The sequence below is a fragment of the Spea bombifrons genome, chromosome 10 (genome assembly GCF_027358695.1).
Source record: "Spea bombifrons isolate aSpeBom1 chromosome 10, aSpeBom1.2.pri, whole genome shotgun sequence".
NCBI classification, from domain to species: domain Eukaryota; kingdom Metazoa; phylum Chordata; class Amphibia; order Anura; family Pelobatidae; genus Spea; species Spea bombifrons.
The window spans coordinates 25,748,295-25,766,538 of record NC_071096.1 but is presented as its reverse complement, the minus strand read 5'-3'; the positions used below and the strand labels follow the sequence as shown (position 1 = coordinate 25,766,538).

Sequence of the window (18,244 nt, the reverse complement as noted above, 5' to 3'; positions counted from 1 at the left end):
CACCCAGACACTCACCCTAACACAACCAGACAAATTAACACAACTGGACACACAGTCAGAGACTTACACACACGGTAACATAGCCAAACACACACACTAAAATACAGACTGAGATTATAACTGAGCTATTTTTATGTAGCTGTTGCCATTCCCCTGCACTGCATTTAGCAGCAAGCAAACCCGTTTTGGATATTGGCAGAAGACCTCTATCAAAGCCTGGTCACTGGGTGCATCTGCTAGTTTAAAGCATGAGCTCGACAGGATATTGGTCAGTGGATTATGAGATTCACGGAGATGTGCAAGGTAGGAATTCACTTTTCTTCTTTTAAAAGCCCATTTTTTGTATTGAAATATACAAATTCTGGCATTGCTTCACTGAAACTGCCATTTCATTTACCAGCAGCTGTCATACATTGGGAGTGTGCATGTGCGCCTTGCTCATTGTACCACAGTTGCTGGACTCAGTACAGGCTAATATGCCGTATCAATAGAAGGGCAGCTTGCCTTGTAGAGTGTTTCAGAGACGGCTAAGAGGACTTCAGTTTTCCAGTATTAAGAACAGGTATGTCCAGAATCAGGAGCAGAGGTAAGCGCCCAAGGACAAATTCTTGCTACAGGGCCAGCCTGATCTGGACTGAACTACTCCCAAAGGCAGGAGTGCAGTGGGGTCATGTACAATGAGGTTACGTAACCCCACGTTGATTTTGTTGCTGCTTGCATAGTATGCGAACAGCCATAAGGAAGAACTTCGGTCCACACAAGGAAAGGGTGTCATGTGTGTTGGATAATGCAGAAGGTGTGAATCAAATGTGTCTAATTCATAAAGTGAGGCCAGAAGGTGCCAGAGTTTCCCTGCTGTTAATGTAACCTGTTTAGAAGAATGCATTTGGAGCTGGGCAATGAATTCCACAAGGTGGCGTTATAACATTGCATGTGTTCCATAAAGTAGCTTTATATTGCTTTTTTGTCAATTAGCTTTTTTATTGATTTTAACAAATATAAATCAGAATAAAATCAAACTATAACCCAATCTCCTAATCCCTCAGGAACCTACCACTGGATAGAATTGTGATCTCCCATGGAAACCTCTCTGTCTGTAACAAACATTGACAAAAGCGACAAAATTTTTATACTTTTTATACTTGCCAACTCATTTTGATGTCAAGAAGAGGATGACTTCTGAGTGGAATCTCTTGAGTCACCTTTGCCACAGAAGTCCCAAAGTGTTGAAGTGTGGAGCAGGGCCACCATATAGGAATGTGGTCTCCCTTATCTTCCTTGTACCTCCAGCACCCATCTGTGTGCAAATGAAAATATTTTCAAATATGTTATAGAGCCTTTACAATGTTTTAAGTCATTAAAAAAACAACACCCAAAACTAACTTTAAAGCAACATCTAGCAAGAATGAATTCCTTTTGAGGAAACATTGGAAATCGCTTCAATGTGGCCTTTTTTGTCTTCTTCTGGATCAACAGTGAGGTTGAACTTGATGGACTTGTGTCTTTTTCAGCCTTAATTATGTCACTATGCCTTCCATACATGCCTACTATTGATTGAGATAACTTTCACAAACAAGAGTTATTTTAAGGCACTATATTAGTTAGGGAGAAAATGCAAGTCTTCAATACAAGCCTACATATAGATACATTAAATAATGATGAGCCTTTAAAACTGTACCTTGGTCAGAGCACTAAAGCTCATATGCTGTTGCAAGATACTTCACATTGAATGCTTTTGCAAAATAAAACATTTTAACAATAAAAAAAAGTATGGATATATATCCTGTAAATCTAAGAAATTAAAAATCTAATATGTGTAATGTCTCACTTTTTATATTTTTATTTTTCACAGGTGTGTTTTTCAGAAAGGTATGGTGTATATTATACTTTATCAATGTTACATTATTTGATGGCTCAAATAACAATCCTTGTGGCATTGATGCAAGTTGCAGTTTCTCCTAAGAATGTCATAGCAACAGTAACATTTACTGTAACGATACTGATATATACTGTAGATACACTATAACATAATAACATTTAAAATTGCATGGGCTTAACATTACACTTCTGTCTTCTCTCTGATTCTCGAAGGAAATTTACTGTATTTGTTACCCTATAACTATATATATATATACTTACATATACTGTATTATTATTATTATTATTATTATTATTAGTAGTAGTAGTAGTAGTATATAAGATGTGTATATATCTTGTTTGCTCTTTCTTCTTTGTTTCTTACTAAAGTACACAGAAGATCAGGCAAAACATGTTTCTGCAGTTGGTTGGGTTAAGAATACTCCTCATGGAACAGTTATAGGTCAAGTTCAAGGGACAAAAGAGATAGTAGAAATCATGTAAGTATACATTACTTTACCACTAATATTACAAGTAGTAAGCACTAATTTTTGAATGCTTTGAGATGGTTTTGTTGTAAAAACGCAGGGTGGCTTTGTGGCTTAGTATTGTCAATTTCCCTCTTGGTCATGGAAACATTTTAAGGCATATCATTACAAATGATCGAACCCAAGGTTCTGGTCAAGGTTTCATGGAAAGTAGTAATGATTTGCTCTAGATAGGAAATAAAGTTTGTGTTCTGCAATTTGTTAACAAAATAAGACGTACAGTCACACATTTGTTCCATCATAACAGAGATGCATAAAAACAAAAGAACAATACAGTAACTATACAAAAATAATAATAATGCAAATAAAAAAAAATGTGGAGGATGAAGGAGTGACCTAAACAGGTGTGACACAGACCTCATCATGAAGTTTTAGCACCGACCAGGGTAGACTTGGTAAGGGGGCAATAGCCCACTCTGTTGCTGTGATTTGAAGAATTTGGGCTATTGCCAGAACTTAGCATTGTTACACGTTTACACTCTGATTTGATTTTTACTAGCTCATTTATGGATCATGTTTTTTTTCTATGAAGTTCTTCTTAAAGACTGTGTGTTGGACATGTCTATATACTCCAGTAAGTGGCTTGTCTAAAATGTGTTAGTATGTTTAGTGGGACTTTATCCACAGTGCTGAATGTTGCCACCTGTCCCCTGATGATGATTATTATTATTAACATTGTGAAAAAAATATGGCCTTCATTAGCATATGACTAGGTTTTTTTTTAGTTTTTTTTTCTTACTTGGAGTAAACATCAAGTCATGATAAATTACTTAGGGCCCCTAAAACCTAGTTCTGCCCCGATAAACTCCAAACTCATAATTATTTGTATTGTTTTTAAAATATATCAATGCTGTATCTTAAATTATGTGTCTTAATTTACATATTGGGGTATTATCCTGATATTAAAAATAAAATAGAAGCAAGGATATTTATGATTTGGGAATGCTAGGAAGTATCCTCAAGATTGTAAGCTTGCGAGCCGGGCTCTCTCCATCTAATGTATCGGTTTGTCTTAGTCTGTCAATTCTCATCTTGTCATACCCCTTGAATATATGTATTGTATTAAGCGCTGCGTAGATTGTTGGCGCTATATAAATAAAAGATAATAATAATAATAATCCCCAAGATTACTACATGGCTAAATCATAAATATTACAGAAACAATACACTTCAATGCATATAATAGCTGAGTGGTACCATTACATTTACAAGATGTCCCCCTTGTGAGTGCATTTCCAAGCAGATAATCCAGATAGAATTTATTAATAAATGAAACCACCATCAGTGAAGTGTTCCCAGCTAGTAGGAGCTCAAGAAGTTGTGTGGATGGAAACAGCTGCAGACTTGTCACTCAAAAGACATCACATAATATTATAGTAATAAAATCAAACCTTTGACACCCTATTAAATAAAAAAACAAAAGCACATAATAGTGGGCACATGGAAAATACCACTTAAAGGCCACACCAGGACCTTTAAGCTCAAACGTGGATATTTATTATTCTCCAAAAGAAAATGTTATTGTGTAATACTTTGTAAAATAAAAGGGATTTGGCATCACTACAGGTAGCTTACCCTGGGATGTTCCCAAGTACGACTATGGTGCTTTCATCTGTCATCTAGTAATCACTTTAACACGAAGTAAATGTTTCTGTTATTTTTGTGATTAAATCTTCATAGCAAAGAATAAAATGACAAATCTCCTAAGGTGTATTTGCTAGTAGAGTGGGATGGCGGTTTTAATAAATGGGTAGTAATAACTTAACGGGGAGATATAATCATGTAGATCGTGATAAAATAAATTGCTGATACCTTCCCCATGGTTTACAGATTAGTTGTGTTTATTAATCTGTAATAAAAGGCAAGACGAATGATGCGGAGACAGGAAGCACACAATCATACTGTAGCATGGGTGCCAGGATCCTAAGAGAAGCACATATCGGATAGCTCTTGGTCAAACAGTGCAGAGGACAGCTTTGTAGCCAGCAGTAGTCAACACAATTGGCAGATGTATAGTTAGGAACTGGGCCAGTGGCTTGTGGCAGATGGTCAGTAGAAATGTACTTAGGAAACAGAACAGCAGCAAAGCGGATCTGTCACTTTCCTTAAATACCAAAAGAGACAATCTTTCTTTGGAACCCAAATACATTTGTTCCTCTTGTCCCTATTGATACCACATTTATTAAATATGTACCTTTACATGCATATGTAAAGGGACATGGATTATGGAAAAGGCATGGCGCAGAGCTTTACTCGAGATCTTTTTATAACCTAGAAACCTCCCCGGTTGCTTGGTAGTCTTCTTGGGAAAACACGAATCACTCTCGTTGTCAGTGTTCTCATGGCAGTTACATGATATTGTTGCCAATGGGAGCCCCCACAAGAGTCAAGTCACCCTGGATGCCGCACCCCACTAGGGTCACCCATGTCTTTACAATAAGCATCTACCACAAAGTTTAACATGGTTATTAAACTTTACTCTCCCTGACCGTGACTTATCTGTGTCACGGACTGGGTCCAAACAGATGACTGAAAGGACCCAGCGCACCCAAAGATTGTGTGCAGGAGTCACAGTGCAGTAGTGGAGTTGGACAGGGCCTGGTTGCAGGGCGACCACACTCACCCAGGTGTTGAGCACCTAGGGTTGTGCAGCCAAACACCAGTGCCCTGATATAGCAGCGAATGAAGTCCAGAATGAAACAAAGTGATATCCTGCAGGCACCCTGGAGCAGGCATGAAACATATCACTAGAATCCCGTGCAGGATGCTGCAGGCAGGGAGTATGGAAGCGAAGCAAAGGATATAGCAGAAACATAACAAGCAAGGGACAGGGAGACCAAGCACAAAACATAACCAGACAAGACATACATGTTACAGGTCACTACAGTGAACCAGACAAGGAATAAACATTACTAGACAAGATATACATGATACAGGGCACAACAAAGGACAGGGAACAAGGCAAGGAACACAGGGGAAGGAGTGAGGAGCTGGAATCCTCGGACGCTTCTCCTTTAAGCAAGGATAGGCCATATTGACTAGGACATGGGGAGAGGAGAGAGGAACCAGAATCCTCAGATGATACAAGGAAGAAGGGCAAAGGTACATAAGAGACAGACAAACATGAATACAGGAACTAGCCTAGAACTGTGTGATAACAATTGGAGATTCCGTCACATCATATGGCCATAGTATGCTTAGTCCACCACTGCGCCAAAGTACTCCAATGACGGTGGGTCCTAACGCTAATCCCTGCTGACAGTGGTACGAAGTAAACCAAACATGTAAACCAAACATGTAGCACAGAGACATACCTGTAGACTGCAGACTGAGACAAACAGAACACACGGGTGGGGCGCACCTTATAAAGGAAACAGAGCTGAAGCAGAAGCAAGGAATGGAAGATCAGAACAGAGCAAAAGGAAATCCAGGAATGGATCGAAGCAAAACAGAGAAACTGAAGCAAGACAGATATGCAGCTCCGCAGCCTGGGCAGAACGTGACAATCTGCTCCAGTTTGTATAAACCTTCAGCAATTTCCACACATGCAAAACTTACAAGGTGTTTGTAGACTGCATCTGACATTATATATATACCCATGGGAAAGTGCACATTCTGTTTTTATTGTTGATTATAAATAAAAATATAATGGTAATAGTAAGAAGCACTTGAGCTCCCGTACCATTAGTCATCTTATAGGTCTTTTTTCTGTACACATCTGTCCCACAGATGTTTTTAAGGGCTGGTTCTCTTAAAAAAAAAAAATAAACATTTTTCAACCTCCAAGTTACGATGAGATATTATTAGTTTTTAGGACAACTATATTTAGGAAAAGTATATCTGTAATTTGCATTCGGAAAAAAAATGTACAAACCATCGCTCAGACACATGCAGCAGTTCCCGGTATTGCAGCCGCAGGAAAACCTATATGCGGACCAATAATATAAATGAATGAAAGCACCATGTATGAACTTAAAAGAGCAGTTCCACCTAGTTCTATGTTCCGTTCAGTGTCGGATCTTTTAATCAAGTCAAATGTTTCAGGGAATGCTTAATTGTCCTGTGATACAAACGCATGCATTACTAGGTAGTTGCCATAAGAACCTGAAAAGGCTTCTTAAAATGTCTCCATTGATGTTATGTGGTAGAACTTTAAATGAAAAGTGCCTGATCAGCTAATTTTTATTTGCATAATACGGTATATTAGAGAGCATTAAATGGTCTATTTAGGCATGTTTAGAATTACCCTCTTCATGAGCTGGGCTATTTAATGCCACTTGTCAAGATAATTATTCAGTTTTGTTTGTTATGTGTTTATTGAACTTTTCCCTCATTCTTAATAATTATAGCGCCATAAATTTAATGATGATTTAAGGTCAAGAACAGCTTCATTTGATTGCTTAAGTAGAGCAATGCTCCCAAGTTTATCTTGTCTCTGTGAAGTCAGATGACACGCATGACAGTCAAGTTCTGTGAAATTGGAAAAAAAATCATGTATTGGGTAATGAGTGGGTTCCAACTCATATAATTTACCTATTTTACCAAGTCACGGTTCAATTCAACTGCTCCCCCCTCCCCCACAGAATAAAACTATCCCAAGCTGGAGTTTTCATCAGGAAAAATGGTTCTTCTTATCTTAGCTAGTTAATAGCACTCCGTGGACCATATATTTCGTCTATCTTACAGCAGTGTGTTTGGTTAAGGACTAAGGTAACTTGGCAGTCCCCTTACCAGTAGAACATTTACTCAAACCAAATACTCTGTAGGCAGTTAGTATTGAGCGTTTCATTTACATTCCTAGTACACCTGCAGTGGGAGAATAGGTAAGAGGCATCTCTTTTGTTGGATTCACATTGTCTCATCACACACAGTATAAGGAAAGAGGCATCTGTATGCCCTTCAGCAGCTATTGGTAATAAGTATTATTCTCCAGTATGGTGACCACATTGGATATGTTTTCAAGGTCATGTTTCACATGTTACCTACCAGCCCGTGTAATGTATTACCCTGCAGTATAATGGCGAAACGGATTTTCTTCTGTGAATGTATACATCTTTCATGATACTGTACTGGAAAAATGTCTGAGAAAAGAGAGAGGTTCTGGTCATCTCCTGCCCATTTGTAGAATATGAGCTAGTGCGCTTGACAACCCCATGCTCAGTTTATTACTGCCACAAATGAGGTGGAGGAAGACTTCTCTTGGCTATTAAACTCTCCCTCCATTTATGAGTGAGATTGTGATATGAACCTCGGGTCATGTGCAATGTTTGTGCAAAACAAAATGTCTTCTTTTTTGATACAATATGGTCTTTAATTAGAACTTTAAAAAACATACTGGAACACATTCTTATTTAAAAATACATCAATCGAAGGATAGGTTAGAGTGGGTTAGAGCTTGTGGCAAGATGGTGGCTTGCAGAGACCTTGTAGTGTAATATTAAAGCTTTCTATCTTGCAGCTAGCTTGTGGCAAGATGGTGGCTTGCAGAGACCTTGTAGTGTAATATTAAAGCTTTCTATCTTGCAGCTAGCTTGTGGCAAGGTGGTGGCTTGAAGAGACTTTGAGATGTTACAGGAAAGTGTTCAATCTTGAAAAGTAGCCTTGGGCTTGCAGAAACCTTGTGGTGTTATACGAAAGCCTTATTTCCACTTGTGGCGAGATGGTGGCTGTTGTGGTGTTACAGGGGGGCTTTCTATCAAATTGGGACAAAGTATAAAGGGACTTTAAAACTCATCGTGTTTTTTGCGGAGGATCATTTAAAGTTAATAGCTGCACTTTGTACCAAAGAGTGGGGCGCTGCCATTCATCCCAAAAGTAACACAATCTGCTAAGAAATTATATTCACAAATTGCAAAAGAGCAATACTTGGATATCAATTTTCATGTTTAAACCTGAACCCTTCTTTGTTTTGGAATCCACATAAATAGCAGAAATGATCAAACCCCTCACTGTCCTCCTGCAGTGGCCCCATGTTTTTAAAATATAATAGTTGTTGTGCATCACTGTTTTATTTGCCATCTGGGTTCTGAGGAGTCATTATTATACTTTATATATTTATGATACCAATTGTGTCTTCCTAAGTGTACAATGGAAGCAGTTTTCTGTGTAAACGCTAGTTGGTGTCCTTGCTTTGCTAATGCGATTGGTAGATGTGGTAGAACATGACCCTCCTATGTGTCTTCTACACAAGAAATTACATACATTAATAGAAACCTTGCACAGTTGAAAGAGGCTGCCTTGTATCAAGCCTGAAACTCCCTCTGCGCCTCATCAATTCATGAATGGTCTTAGGCTTAGCTGTATACAATTAGTATAGTAATGTAGTATAGTGTACTACAATGCAGTAGGTTGAAAAATGACTTCAGTGCATCAAGTTCAACCTTTCACACAAACTTACTTCTTGAGTTCTAAGGTTCATCCAAAAGAAGGCAAAAAAACTCTACTTGAGGCAATTTACAATTGTGCCACAACAGGGGGAAAAAATATTTCTTGATTCCATATTGGCAATCCGATTACTCCCAACTTGCCTATACTACTTTCTTTTCAACAGTTGTAGACCTTTATGTTATGCTTAACCAGAAAAAACATCCAGACCCTTCTTAAAAATATCCACGGAGTTGGATAAACAACATCCTTAGGGAGAGAGTTCCATATTCTTACTATGAAGGACCCTTTCCTATGCTGATGCTAAAATCTCCTTTCCTCAGGTTTCAACTGATGACCCCGTGCCTTTTGTAGAGACCTCTAGGTGAACAGATCACTAGAGAGAGATGTTTATACTGACCTTGTATGTATTTGTACAATGTGATCAGATCACCTCTCAAGTTTAGTTTTTATAGTCTTTCTTCATAACTAAAATTCTACATTCCTTTAAAGTTCCAAGTTAATACTTTGTAGCCCGCCGATTAATTTTGTAGCCCAAACAAAGTGGCAAATAGTGTGGTTTGGCACTTTACTAGTGCACCACACTTAAAAGGTTATGTGTTTGCTAGGCTTCATTATGGTCATGTATAGATCTCATTTTAGTTGTTCACCTACTTTCATCGGTCCTATCGATAGTCCCCACTGGTATTTGCTGCTACTCCAAACACGCCTGTGTTCCAATCACACATTTCACTGTGTTCACTAATCCAAGTTTACATTTAAACGGCTAATTGATCGTTAGAAAACACTTTTGCAATTATGTTACAGCTAGAAATATCCTTGTTTTTCATGAAAACAGCTAAGCGACCCCACACTTTTGAACTACTACTTTTTTAAATGAATTTTGAGGTATAATACAAAATAGAACAGTCTCCAGGTTTCAAATCTATTTGGATTTTCCCTGATGACCATTTCATAGCTACATAAATTCATTATAATTATTAGGCCATTTTAAATAGAAAGGGAGGATTACTCTTGGAACTGACAAAAAGGCCATCATACACGAGTCAATTTAGGCTACTTCATAAAGCCATATGCAATGTGCAGGCCCAGTCAGAGGTCAGACCCACTATTGATTTTGACATCTACAGTGATGTTCTTGCAAGAATGAGACTTATTAATTCACCTGGTATCTAGGGTAGGTTTGATGGTAAGATAGGGCTGTCTTCTTAGTTCCTTACCCTCATTTTATTTTGCATACAAATAATTTCCATTGCAGTTGTTTCTTGTCTCTATTTTGTTTAAAAAAACATGTGAATGTCATCCACTAGATGAATGGAACACATGTTTGTTATTTCATTGAAGGTAACCATAAGGAGACCATGCCCATGTCACCATGGGCTCCTGCTTTGAATCCCTTGCAATATGAGGCACAACAAACCACATAACAACCATGCCTATTTTCCAGGTTGTAATATTAATTATCTCTGATTGAGCACCATCATTTCTTGGATGACCTAGGAAGGGGTGCACAATCCACGAGGATCTCAGACAGGATGGGAATTCTGTTCATCCTTACCTTAAAACAAGTACTTCAGTCATTTGTATTGAGACCTCTTTGGTCAACCTGAGATAGCTAAGAAAGTGGCCTATTTGCAGCCCTCAAATAGTGTACCCTCATCTATGCCTAATAGATTAAGTGATGCATAAAATACTTTATCTTATACAGTAAATACTATCCATGGCTATTATTATTTTAACTTTTTCAGCAATTTGAGCTACAGTTGCTCATCTGTTGGATTTGATCACACGTGCATGACCCTTCCTTGCACCACTTTTGATGGGTAGTGACCACTGCAGACTGGGAACACCCCACAAAAGCTGAGGTTTTGGAGATGATGTGACCCATTTGTTAAGCCATCACAATTTGGCCCTTGTCAAAGTCACTCAGATCCTTACGCTTGCCCATTTTCCCTGCTTCTAACACATCAACTTTGAGGACGAAATATTTATATATATATATCCCACACGCTGATAGGTGCCATGATAACAAGACTATCAGTGTTATTCACTTCACCTGTCAGTGATCATAATGTTATGGCGGATCGTTGTATGTAAAAAAAGATTGCCAAACCTCTCCCCTGTAGAAAACAAGGTCAACAGGGAAAAATTCACTTTGTCTGAAAGTGCAGATTGAGCCAGCGCTGTTAATTACAACATGCCAGTAGGCATCCACCAGGTAGGAGAACAACCAGCTTTTGTCAGTGAAACAGAGATCAGTAAGGTACTCTATTGAACCCCGGAATAAAGTTTGGCAGCCCCTTTAAATGGAAAGGTTTTGCCTAAATAGGGTGTTCCTATGTTACAACTGATTTGTAGAAGAGTTGTCAAGTATCATAGGTCACTCTAACCCTTTAAATAAAGGAATCAACCAAAGTGGGCTACAAAATGATTTGTTATAAGAGGCAATGAAGGAAAAATAATTAAGCATAGTGGAGGGGAAAAAAATGGAAGAAATGAAAATTCTGAGCTCTTAGAAATTATGGGCATCAGGGGAAGAAAGAGGAAAACAGGCAATTCTGTCCCAGTAGAGCTCAGGGACTGACCTTATTTCGGACCTGCCTCCCTAGAAAGAATAAGCAGCCTGGGATACCTGGAGCGAAAAAAGGCTCTAATGCTCCATACAAAAATACAGAATTTATTTCTATTTATCTCAGTATATTTTAAGGGCCATCATAAGGAAGCTCTAGCAACACTGAAACCTTGTAAATTGAATGCTAAATGCTTCACTGATAATTTTATGTGAATATAGATTCTATTCTTTTTTTATAGGAAGAATTGGTTAAAGAACGTTGGAAGCCCCATGTCTCGGATCGATAAGGCAGTTTTCTCAAATGAGAAGCAAATATCAACTCTGGAACATTCAAGTTTTAAAACTAAGTATTAAGTTGGTGTAATTGTTTAATTCCTTTCATTCTTAACTTGACCTACTCCTTATTTGTGCTACCATTAGGAATGCAACATTATTTCATTAATACTTCAAGCTTATAAGTAAGTAACATGTGGATGTGTTCTTTAAACTAAGCTAAAGCTTAACTGTACACAAAAATAAAGTTTTTTTATCATACAAGTCCTACAAGGTATTTGTGTTAATTGTGATCAAGACTATTTCAGCAGTCATAAGTCGTCCTGTACGACAGCCCCTTCTGTAGATAATAGAGATCTGATCTGTTGTAGTGCCTGTTTTCTTTGATCATGAAATACGGTTGCTTGATCATTTTTTAAAAGGTCAAGCCGTTGTTAGTTAGATACCTTGATTAGCTCCGTAGAGAGTTTTTTTTGTAGACGGAAGGCTGTGTTCTAACAACCTGACAGTGGGCCTAATTGCTTACAAAAAAACCCTACTTTAACAGTAATGCAATGAGCAGGCAGCCTATCAGCGGTGGCACACTGGATGTGGCAAAACAGTTACTAAGACCTGCAGCCCAGGTAACTAAGTACTAACTGCTGTGTTTTCAGTCTGTTCCTGTGTGTGGTTAACCTAGATAGCCTTAAACATTTTCCCAATGCTTTATATGTATATGGGTAAGTTATGCTATAATCTAGGCAGTTGGTGCTGGAGGACTTACTATTACGCCCAAGGATATACTATTCAAATGTATGTCCCCAAGCCCAGCTATTTAATTTGACAGCACTCAAAATTAAATTAAGTGAAGAATTGAAGTTAGGGCCTCAGAATACCATTTTAAAAATATTAAAGTTTTTAAAAAAATATGCAACCTTTTATATTTGCTCTATATAAAAACGTTTCACTTATTTTTTTCACAATACACGATAAATTATAAAGATGAATATAGTTAAAAAGCATGTATTATTTGTCCTGAAAAAAAACCAATATATAAGTTGTGTGGGTGCACTAACTGAGAACGAGGGAAATTATGGCTTTAAAAGGACATAACAGAAATGAAGAAAATTATGTTGTCCACAATTGTAAAAATCCCTTGATCCAGAAGGGGCTAAAATATGATTTCAATTTAAATGAACTTCTTGCTGTGTCAGTGTGATGGAGAAACAACTTTGTAAATGAATTAATCATGACTATGCCTGCAGCCTAACCTTGCATACAAAGAGTGCTACTGGTGAAGCAAAAGATAATAAAAACACAAAAAGAGCAATAAAAAACAGCACCTAATAGCCTCTGGACAAACACAGAGACAGATGTTTTGCACCTGTTAGATACTTCCTTGTGGCTGAATTAAATTATGCATTTCTGTTATGTATATAGGGAACGATGTTTCTACTCATACAAATAGAATGAATGGAAAAGGGTATTACACATAAAACAAATTGCTACAATAAATTCAGTGGGATTTTCTGCAGTTCATAGAGGAACTGAATACATATCCACATGTCCACCAGACTACACCCCAAACAAAATGGATTCTTCTGTATCTTTCTGAATTGATCTGCCTGTATGTTGGTTTTACCCCGTTTGCCTAATACCTTTCAGCTTACAGAGCCAAGGTAATACTACCACCTCGCTAGCATTCAAACCCAGCTCTGTCCCTGGCTCCCCCTTGCGTTGATCGATACATGAAGAGGTGTACTTTGTAAATTCCATGTTCTGCTACAATATACGATGTAGTTTGTCTGAGTTGATTTTGTTTCCTCTTTCAGTGTTTGCTAGTCCTGTTTATTTTTGGACTTTAGCATGTATGTATGTCTTTATATGTGATGAGGCTTGCTCCATTCTTTATTACTACTGACTTTTTATTCTATTTTTCAAGCGTCTCACACCTGTACTCTGTTATTTATGCACTCATTGTGCCTCATACCCTATATCATAAGTACACTAATTAAACTTATTATCTGCCCTGCTTAGTTTTTGTACTGATTTGGAACACAATTTGAATGTAGCGCAAACGTCATTCGGGAGCTATACAAACATATACAGGCCTTAACCCTGATGTAAATTGTTAATTCAGAGTTTAAAATACTACAGAAAAAAAGGTCCAAAGCAGGTGGACAGTGTCTGGACAACGTAATGAGCGACCAGGAATACATTTTATTACAAGGACTTATGAAAGAGGGGTAGATTGTATAGAAGCGGTATTCAAGAGGCACTGGTGTCTGGACAGTCCATTAACAGATATATCACACTGAGCAATTTCCAAAAATAAGCAACTTGATAATGTACATAGATCTACCACATCTTCTACCTGACATACATGGTTACTGATCTGCACTTCTGTGAGGTCTCATCACAATAATGCTGATTGTTTCTTCTCAATGGTAACATCCATTTCCTACACTTGATTTGTGTAAATGCATGATAATCCTTGAGTTATTGTTTTTCATTTTTTTTTCATGCTCTTCTTTTCAGTCTTCTTACCTCTAAGCATATGACATAAGATGACATTAAAGGTCATTGGAGCTGATGTATAAAGTAATTTTGAGTGGCACATTAATTACAAATATACACATATACTCAGCATGTAGTTTGTATAGTTGAAAGCATTCTTTGGGACTGTTGCTTTTTTACATATTCTGCTGATCCCAGTGTTTAATCAGACCTTACACAAATAGATTAAAAAGATCTAGTGTAAGCCCTAAAAGCATTACTATAGAATCAACTCTTTGGCAGTAGGGCAGACGTTATGATAGAAAACAGGATAGAAGCCTTCACACTTCAGTGCTCCTGTTTAGTGAGCAGTCACTGGCTGCATTCCCCGTTGTAGGATACAGGTTTTTGTTATGACGGTGCAGCCATCTGGACTATTTCAGATTCTACTCTAATCTAGGTAATTTATCAGATTTTGCAAGAGTAGAAACAGGATAAAACAAAACATGCCATTCATTTGCATTCTTTCGTATTATTCTTTATATTGTTTCAAGGAACTGCTCCTGACAACGCCACCATAAAAATGCGGTGGTTTTCTTGCAGTGACAATCACAATAAAAATGTCTGTGCTTGTGGTTTGATGGAACCAAGGTAGGTATTAGACCCTTGACAAAAGCCAACAAAAGGATGTAAAACAACTGGGGGCTATTCACTAAAAGGTGAGTTGAGGTGGCTTGTAATGGTGCCAAAATGGCTTGTAATGGAGGCTACACGTGGCAACAAATGGACAAATCCTAACACATTTTTGGCACTTTTGCAATTCGTATTCATTTGCTTCGTCGGAGATCGCCCTCATTTTCATTGATTCGTACAAATGCACAATTTTCTTTAAAAAGGCAATTTTTGATCAAAATAAAGTTTGTACGAATAATAATGCACAAGTCTTATATTACTAGATATAGAGAGAAGGAAAATAATTAGAAATGTGATTTTATTTTTTTTTCTCCACAATCCCCATTAAAACAGAATTGGAAGGTAAATGAGTTTACCAGTGTTGCTTAGCAACCGAGTCCTGCCCTCAATGTTACATTGCATAAAGGAGCTATGCTGGAACCAATCACAAGCATAAAAACACTTCTGTCATGTCAAATGTAGGCGGGCTAAGAAGAGCATAGCATTGGCTTTATTGTGGATTTGACTTCCCATAGGAAAATATTAGCAAATTACAGAAAACAGCAGTGTCTTTTAAAACATGTGTTTTTTTTAAAAAAAACATGACGTTAGGCATACAAGATAAGAATATAATCACTTAAGTAGTTGTCAATGTTTGAAGAAAAAAACAAATACGTACATATGATAAAAGGTTATTAAAAGTACAATCCTCTATAGTCATTTAAATCAGTGATGTGGAATATGATCAATAAACAATAGTAGGTATAAATCATAGCAGAGATTTATTCTGGCACCCTCTAGGTGATCCTGCTTGTTAATCAGAAAGGATGAATTCCTTATTAAGAAAAAAATGCTAATTTTTTAATAATGTAATTAATAAAATTACTTAGCGCATTTATTAACCCAGTGTGAATAAATGAAATGTTCAAGAAACACAAAACATCTAACACCAAATACGACAGTCACCAAGAATTTTAATCTCTTACTGTATTGCTCGGTGAGTTTCTTTGTTAATGTCTTCACGGTCTTAATATAAATTCCCCTAACTCAATCTGTAAATCCTAATAATAACTATATGTTACTGTAGTACATAAACTTTCCTACCGAACCTCATAACTCATCTGTGTTACATCTTACTACTCTGCAGCTGGATCTCATTCTATCATTCTATACAACAACTCATATCGTAGGTGGCATCTGAAGAACGCTTCATGTTTTAACTAGGGCTAAGAATTTCTAAACATTTGTGGGGCTCTTATTTCTGGAGTGAATCTGATTAACCACATATCGGAAATTCATAACCTCGAAAATAAAGAAATAGGGATACCTTAAAAGAAGTGTAAACAGGTTGACTAAGGCATTGGAATACATATAATTCTTCCATAATGTTCAAATAAATTAACAATACAGTAGACAAAACCAACCATTACTCCACAAATGTCTTAATAATCACAATAAAGAATGTGATCTAGATCAGTGGTTCTCAACTCATGGGTCGTGACCCTGTCTTCAGTGGGTCGCGGAGGGTCAGGGCCGGACTGGAGGCATACTAGGAAAATTCTACACATTGTAGCGGCAATCCGCGAGCCGCAGGCTGTCAGGACCACGGCTGCAACAATCAGGGCCATCAGGCAGCCTCCCGTCCGGCATGTACTTTAGCATTACTCCCCCACCGCAAAGCAAGTTGCTTGATTGCTTTGCGGTTGCTGTCTGCTCCTAGTGGGAGCTGAATAAAGTTTTTCTCTGATTGCTCCTCCCCTCTTCCTGCTGCAGCCCGCGGACAGCCTTTCCACTCCCTCATCTTTTCTGAGGTAAGTATATATTTTTTTAGTGTACTAATTATGTATATATATATATATATATATATATATATATATATCTGCTCTGCTGTCCTTATTGCCTCTGTCCCCCACTAGGACACAGCCCCTGTTACCCCAGCAAATCCCCTATTACCCCCACTACAGCCCCAGTTACCACCATCACAGTCCCTGCCCCCAACACAGCCCCTATGCACCATCTCAGACCCAGTTACTCCCACACAGCCCCAGTTACCCCCACACCACAACCCCTGTCCCCCCACCACAGCCCCTATGCACCATCTCAGACCCAGTTACCCAGACACCACAACCCCTGTCCCCCCACCCCCATTAATTTCCACTAGCAATTGTGCAAAGTATCTGTTTGTTTACTGTTTAAAAAGTGTGTGTATATATATAAATATATATAAATTTATATATATAAAGAGAGAGAGAGAGAATACTGCACAAGTTGTTTTATGGAATAAAATATAATATTTCGGAAATGAAATTATTTTTGGGTCACGACTTAATGACCAAAGACAAACGTGGGTCCTGAGGATACACGGGTTGAGAACCACTGATCTAGATAACACTGTATAATAGTATTGAGCATTCACATCATATTAATGGGAAGTGTATTTGCTCAGCCAAAAATATTTCCATTTTGTACATAATTAATTTACTTTTTAAAATGCAAAATATTTGCATTTTATATCGAAATGGGTTATTGTAAATAAGTAATAGATAACAAAGATTACTGTGTCTGTGCAATGATAATGAACAAGTCACAATATAGAACAACACTGGGCATATACTCATTCTTAATTATGTGAATAAATCTGATTATCTATATATGTTACTGTGAAAGACCGAAATTGGTGAATGTCGACTTTCACCGGTGAATGTCAACACATACCAAATACGTTGGTGAAAGATCGAATATTTCATTTCATGATATGATATTCGGACACTCACCGGTGAATGTCGACAATCACAGATATGCTCTGGTGGAGGTCGAAAAGAGTACATTCGGACCCTCACCGGTGTATGTCGGAGACAAATAGGCGACTGGCTTTCTCCCGCTGCTGTCAGTCCGTATGCCAAATCCTCTGTTCTGCTGTCAGTCCGTATGCAACTCCCGCCAAATCCTTTGCTCTGCTGTCAGTCCGTATGCCAAATCGTTTGTTCTGCTGTCAGTCCGTATGCAACTCCCGCCAAATCGTTTGTTCTGCTGTCAGTCCGTATGCCAAATCCTTTGTTCTGCTGTCAGTCCGTATGCAACGTTTGATGGTGCGAGTAACGTTTTCTACATTTTTTACGACACCCTTATTTATAATCAATGGATACCGCAGTGAATCGTGATCTTTTTCTTGAAAAGTTAAATGCATTAATTGCGGAAAAACGAGAAGACAATTGTTTTTATTTTTCTCAAGAAAAGTACTCTAAAATACTTTCTGAAGTGGTTTCTGCTAAAACTAAGTGCAATACACCTTTGGATTACAGACGATTAAAACGTTTTGATGTTTTAAAAATTAATGATGAAGAGAAGTTAATTGTACCATTAAAACAAGGAGACACGAATATCCAGTATTATGTTACCAATGAGGAATTGTTCAGTATACTATATGAAACTCACACCAGAATAGGCCACGGAGGAAGAACAC

At 37.8% G+C, this 18,244-nt stretch overlaps 1 protein-coding gene across 2 annotated transcripts; it reads left to right on the top strand.

Annotated features, from left to right (window-relative positions):
• Positions 1-198: 198 nt before the first annotated feature.
• LOC128467438 (acylphosphatase-2-like) lies at positions 199-11,857 on the top strand. Of its 2 annotated transcripts, XM_053449082.1 has the most exons (4): positions 199-303; positions 1,853-1,869; positions 2,248-2,357; positions 11,601-11,857. In XM_053449082.1, exons 1-4 carry the CDS (start codon positions 249-251, stop codon positions 11,713-11,715), a joined length of 297 nt encoding a protein of 98 aa, XP_053305057.1. In that variant the 5' UTR covers positions 199-248; the 3' UTR covers positions 11,716-11,857. The 2 variants fall into 2 exon arrangements, with proteins under 2 accessions (XP_053305057.1, XP_053305058.1); XM_053449083.1 differs by lacking the exon at positions 1,853-1,869 and having other exon boundaries at positions 236-303.
• Positions 11,858-18,244: the final 6,387 nt, after the last annotated feature.

What these genes read in the sequence shown, in the direction of transcription:
- LOC128467438 (XM_053449082.1), top strand. Translation starts at nt 249, where the DNA reads ATGAGCTCGACAGGATATTGGTCAGTGGATTATGAGATTCACGGAGAT. An exon ending in AAAGAGATAGTAGAAATCAT is followed by an intron (nt 2,358 to 11,600) that starts GTAAGTATACAT and finishes CTTTTTTTATAG; the next exon opens with GAAGAATTGGTTAAAGAACG.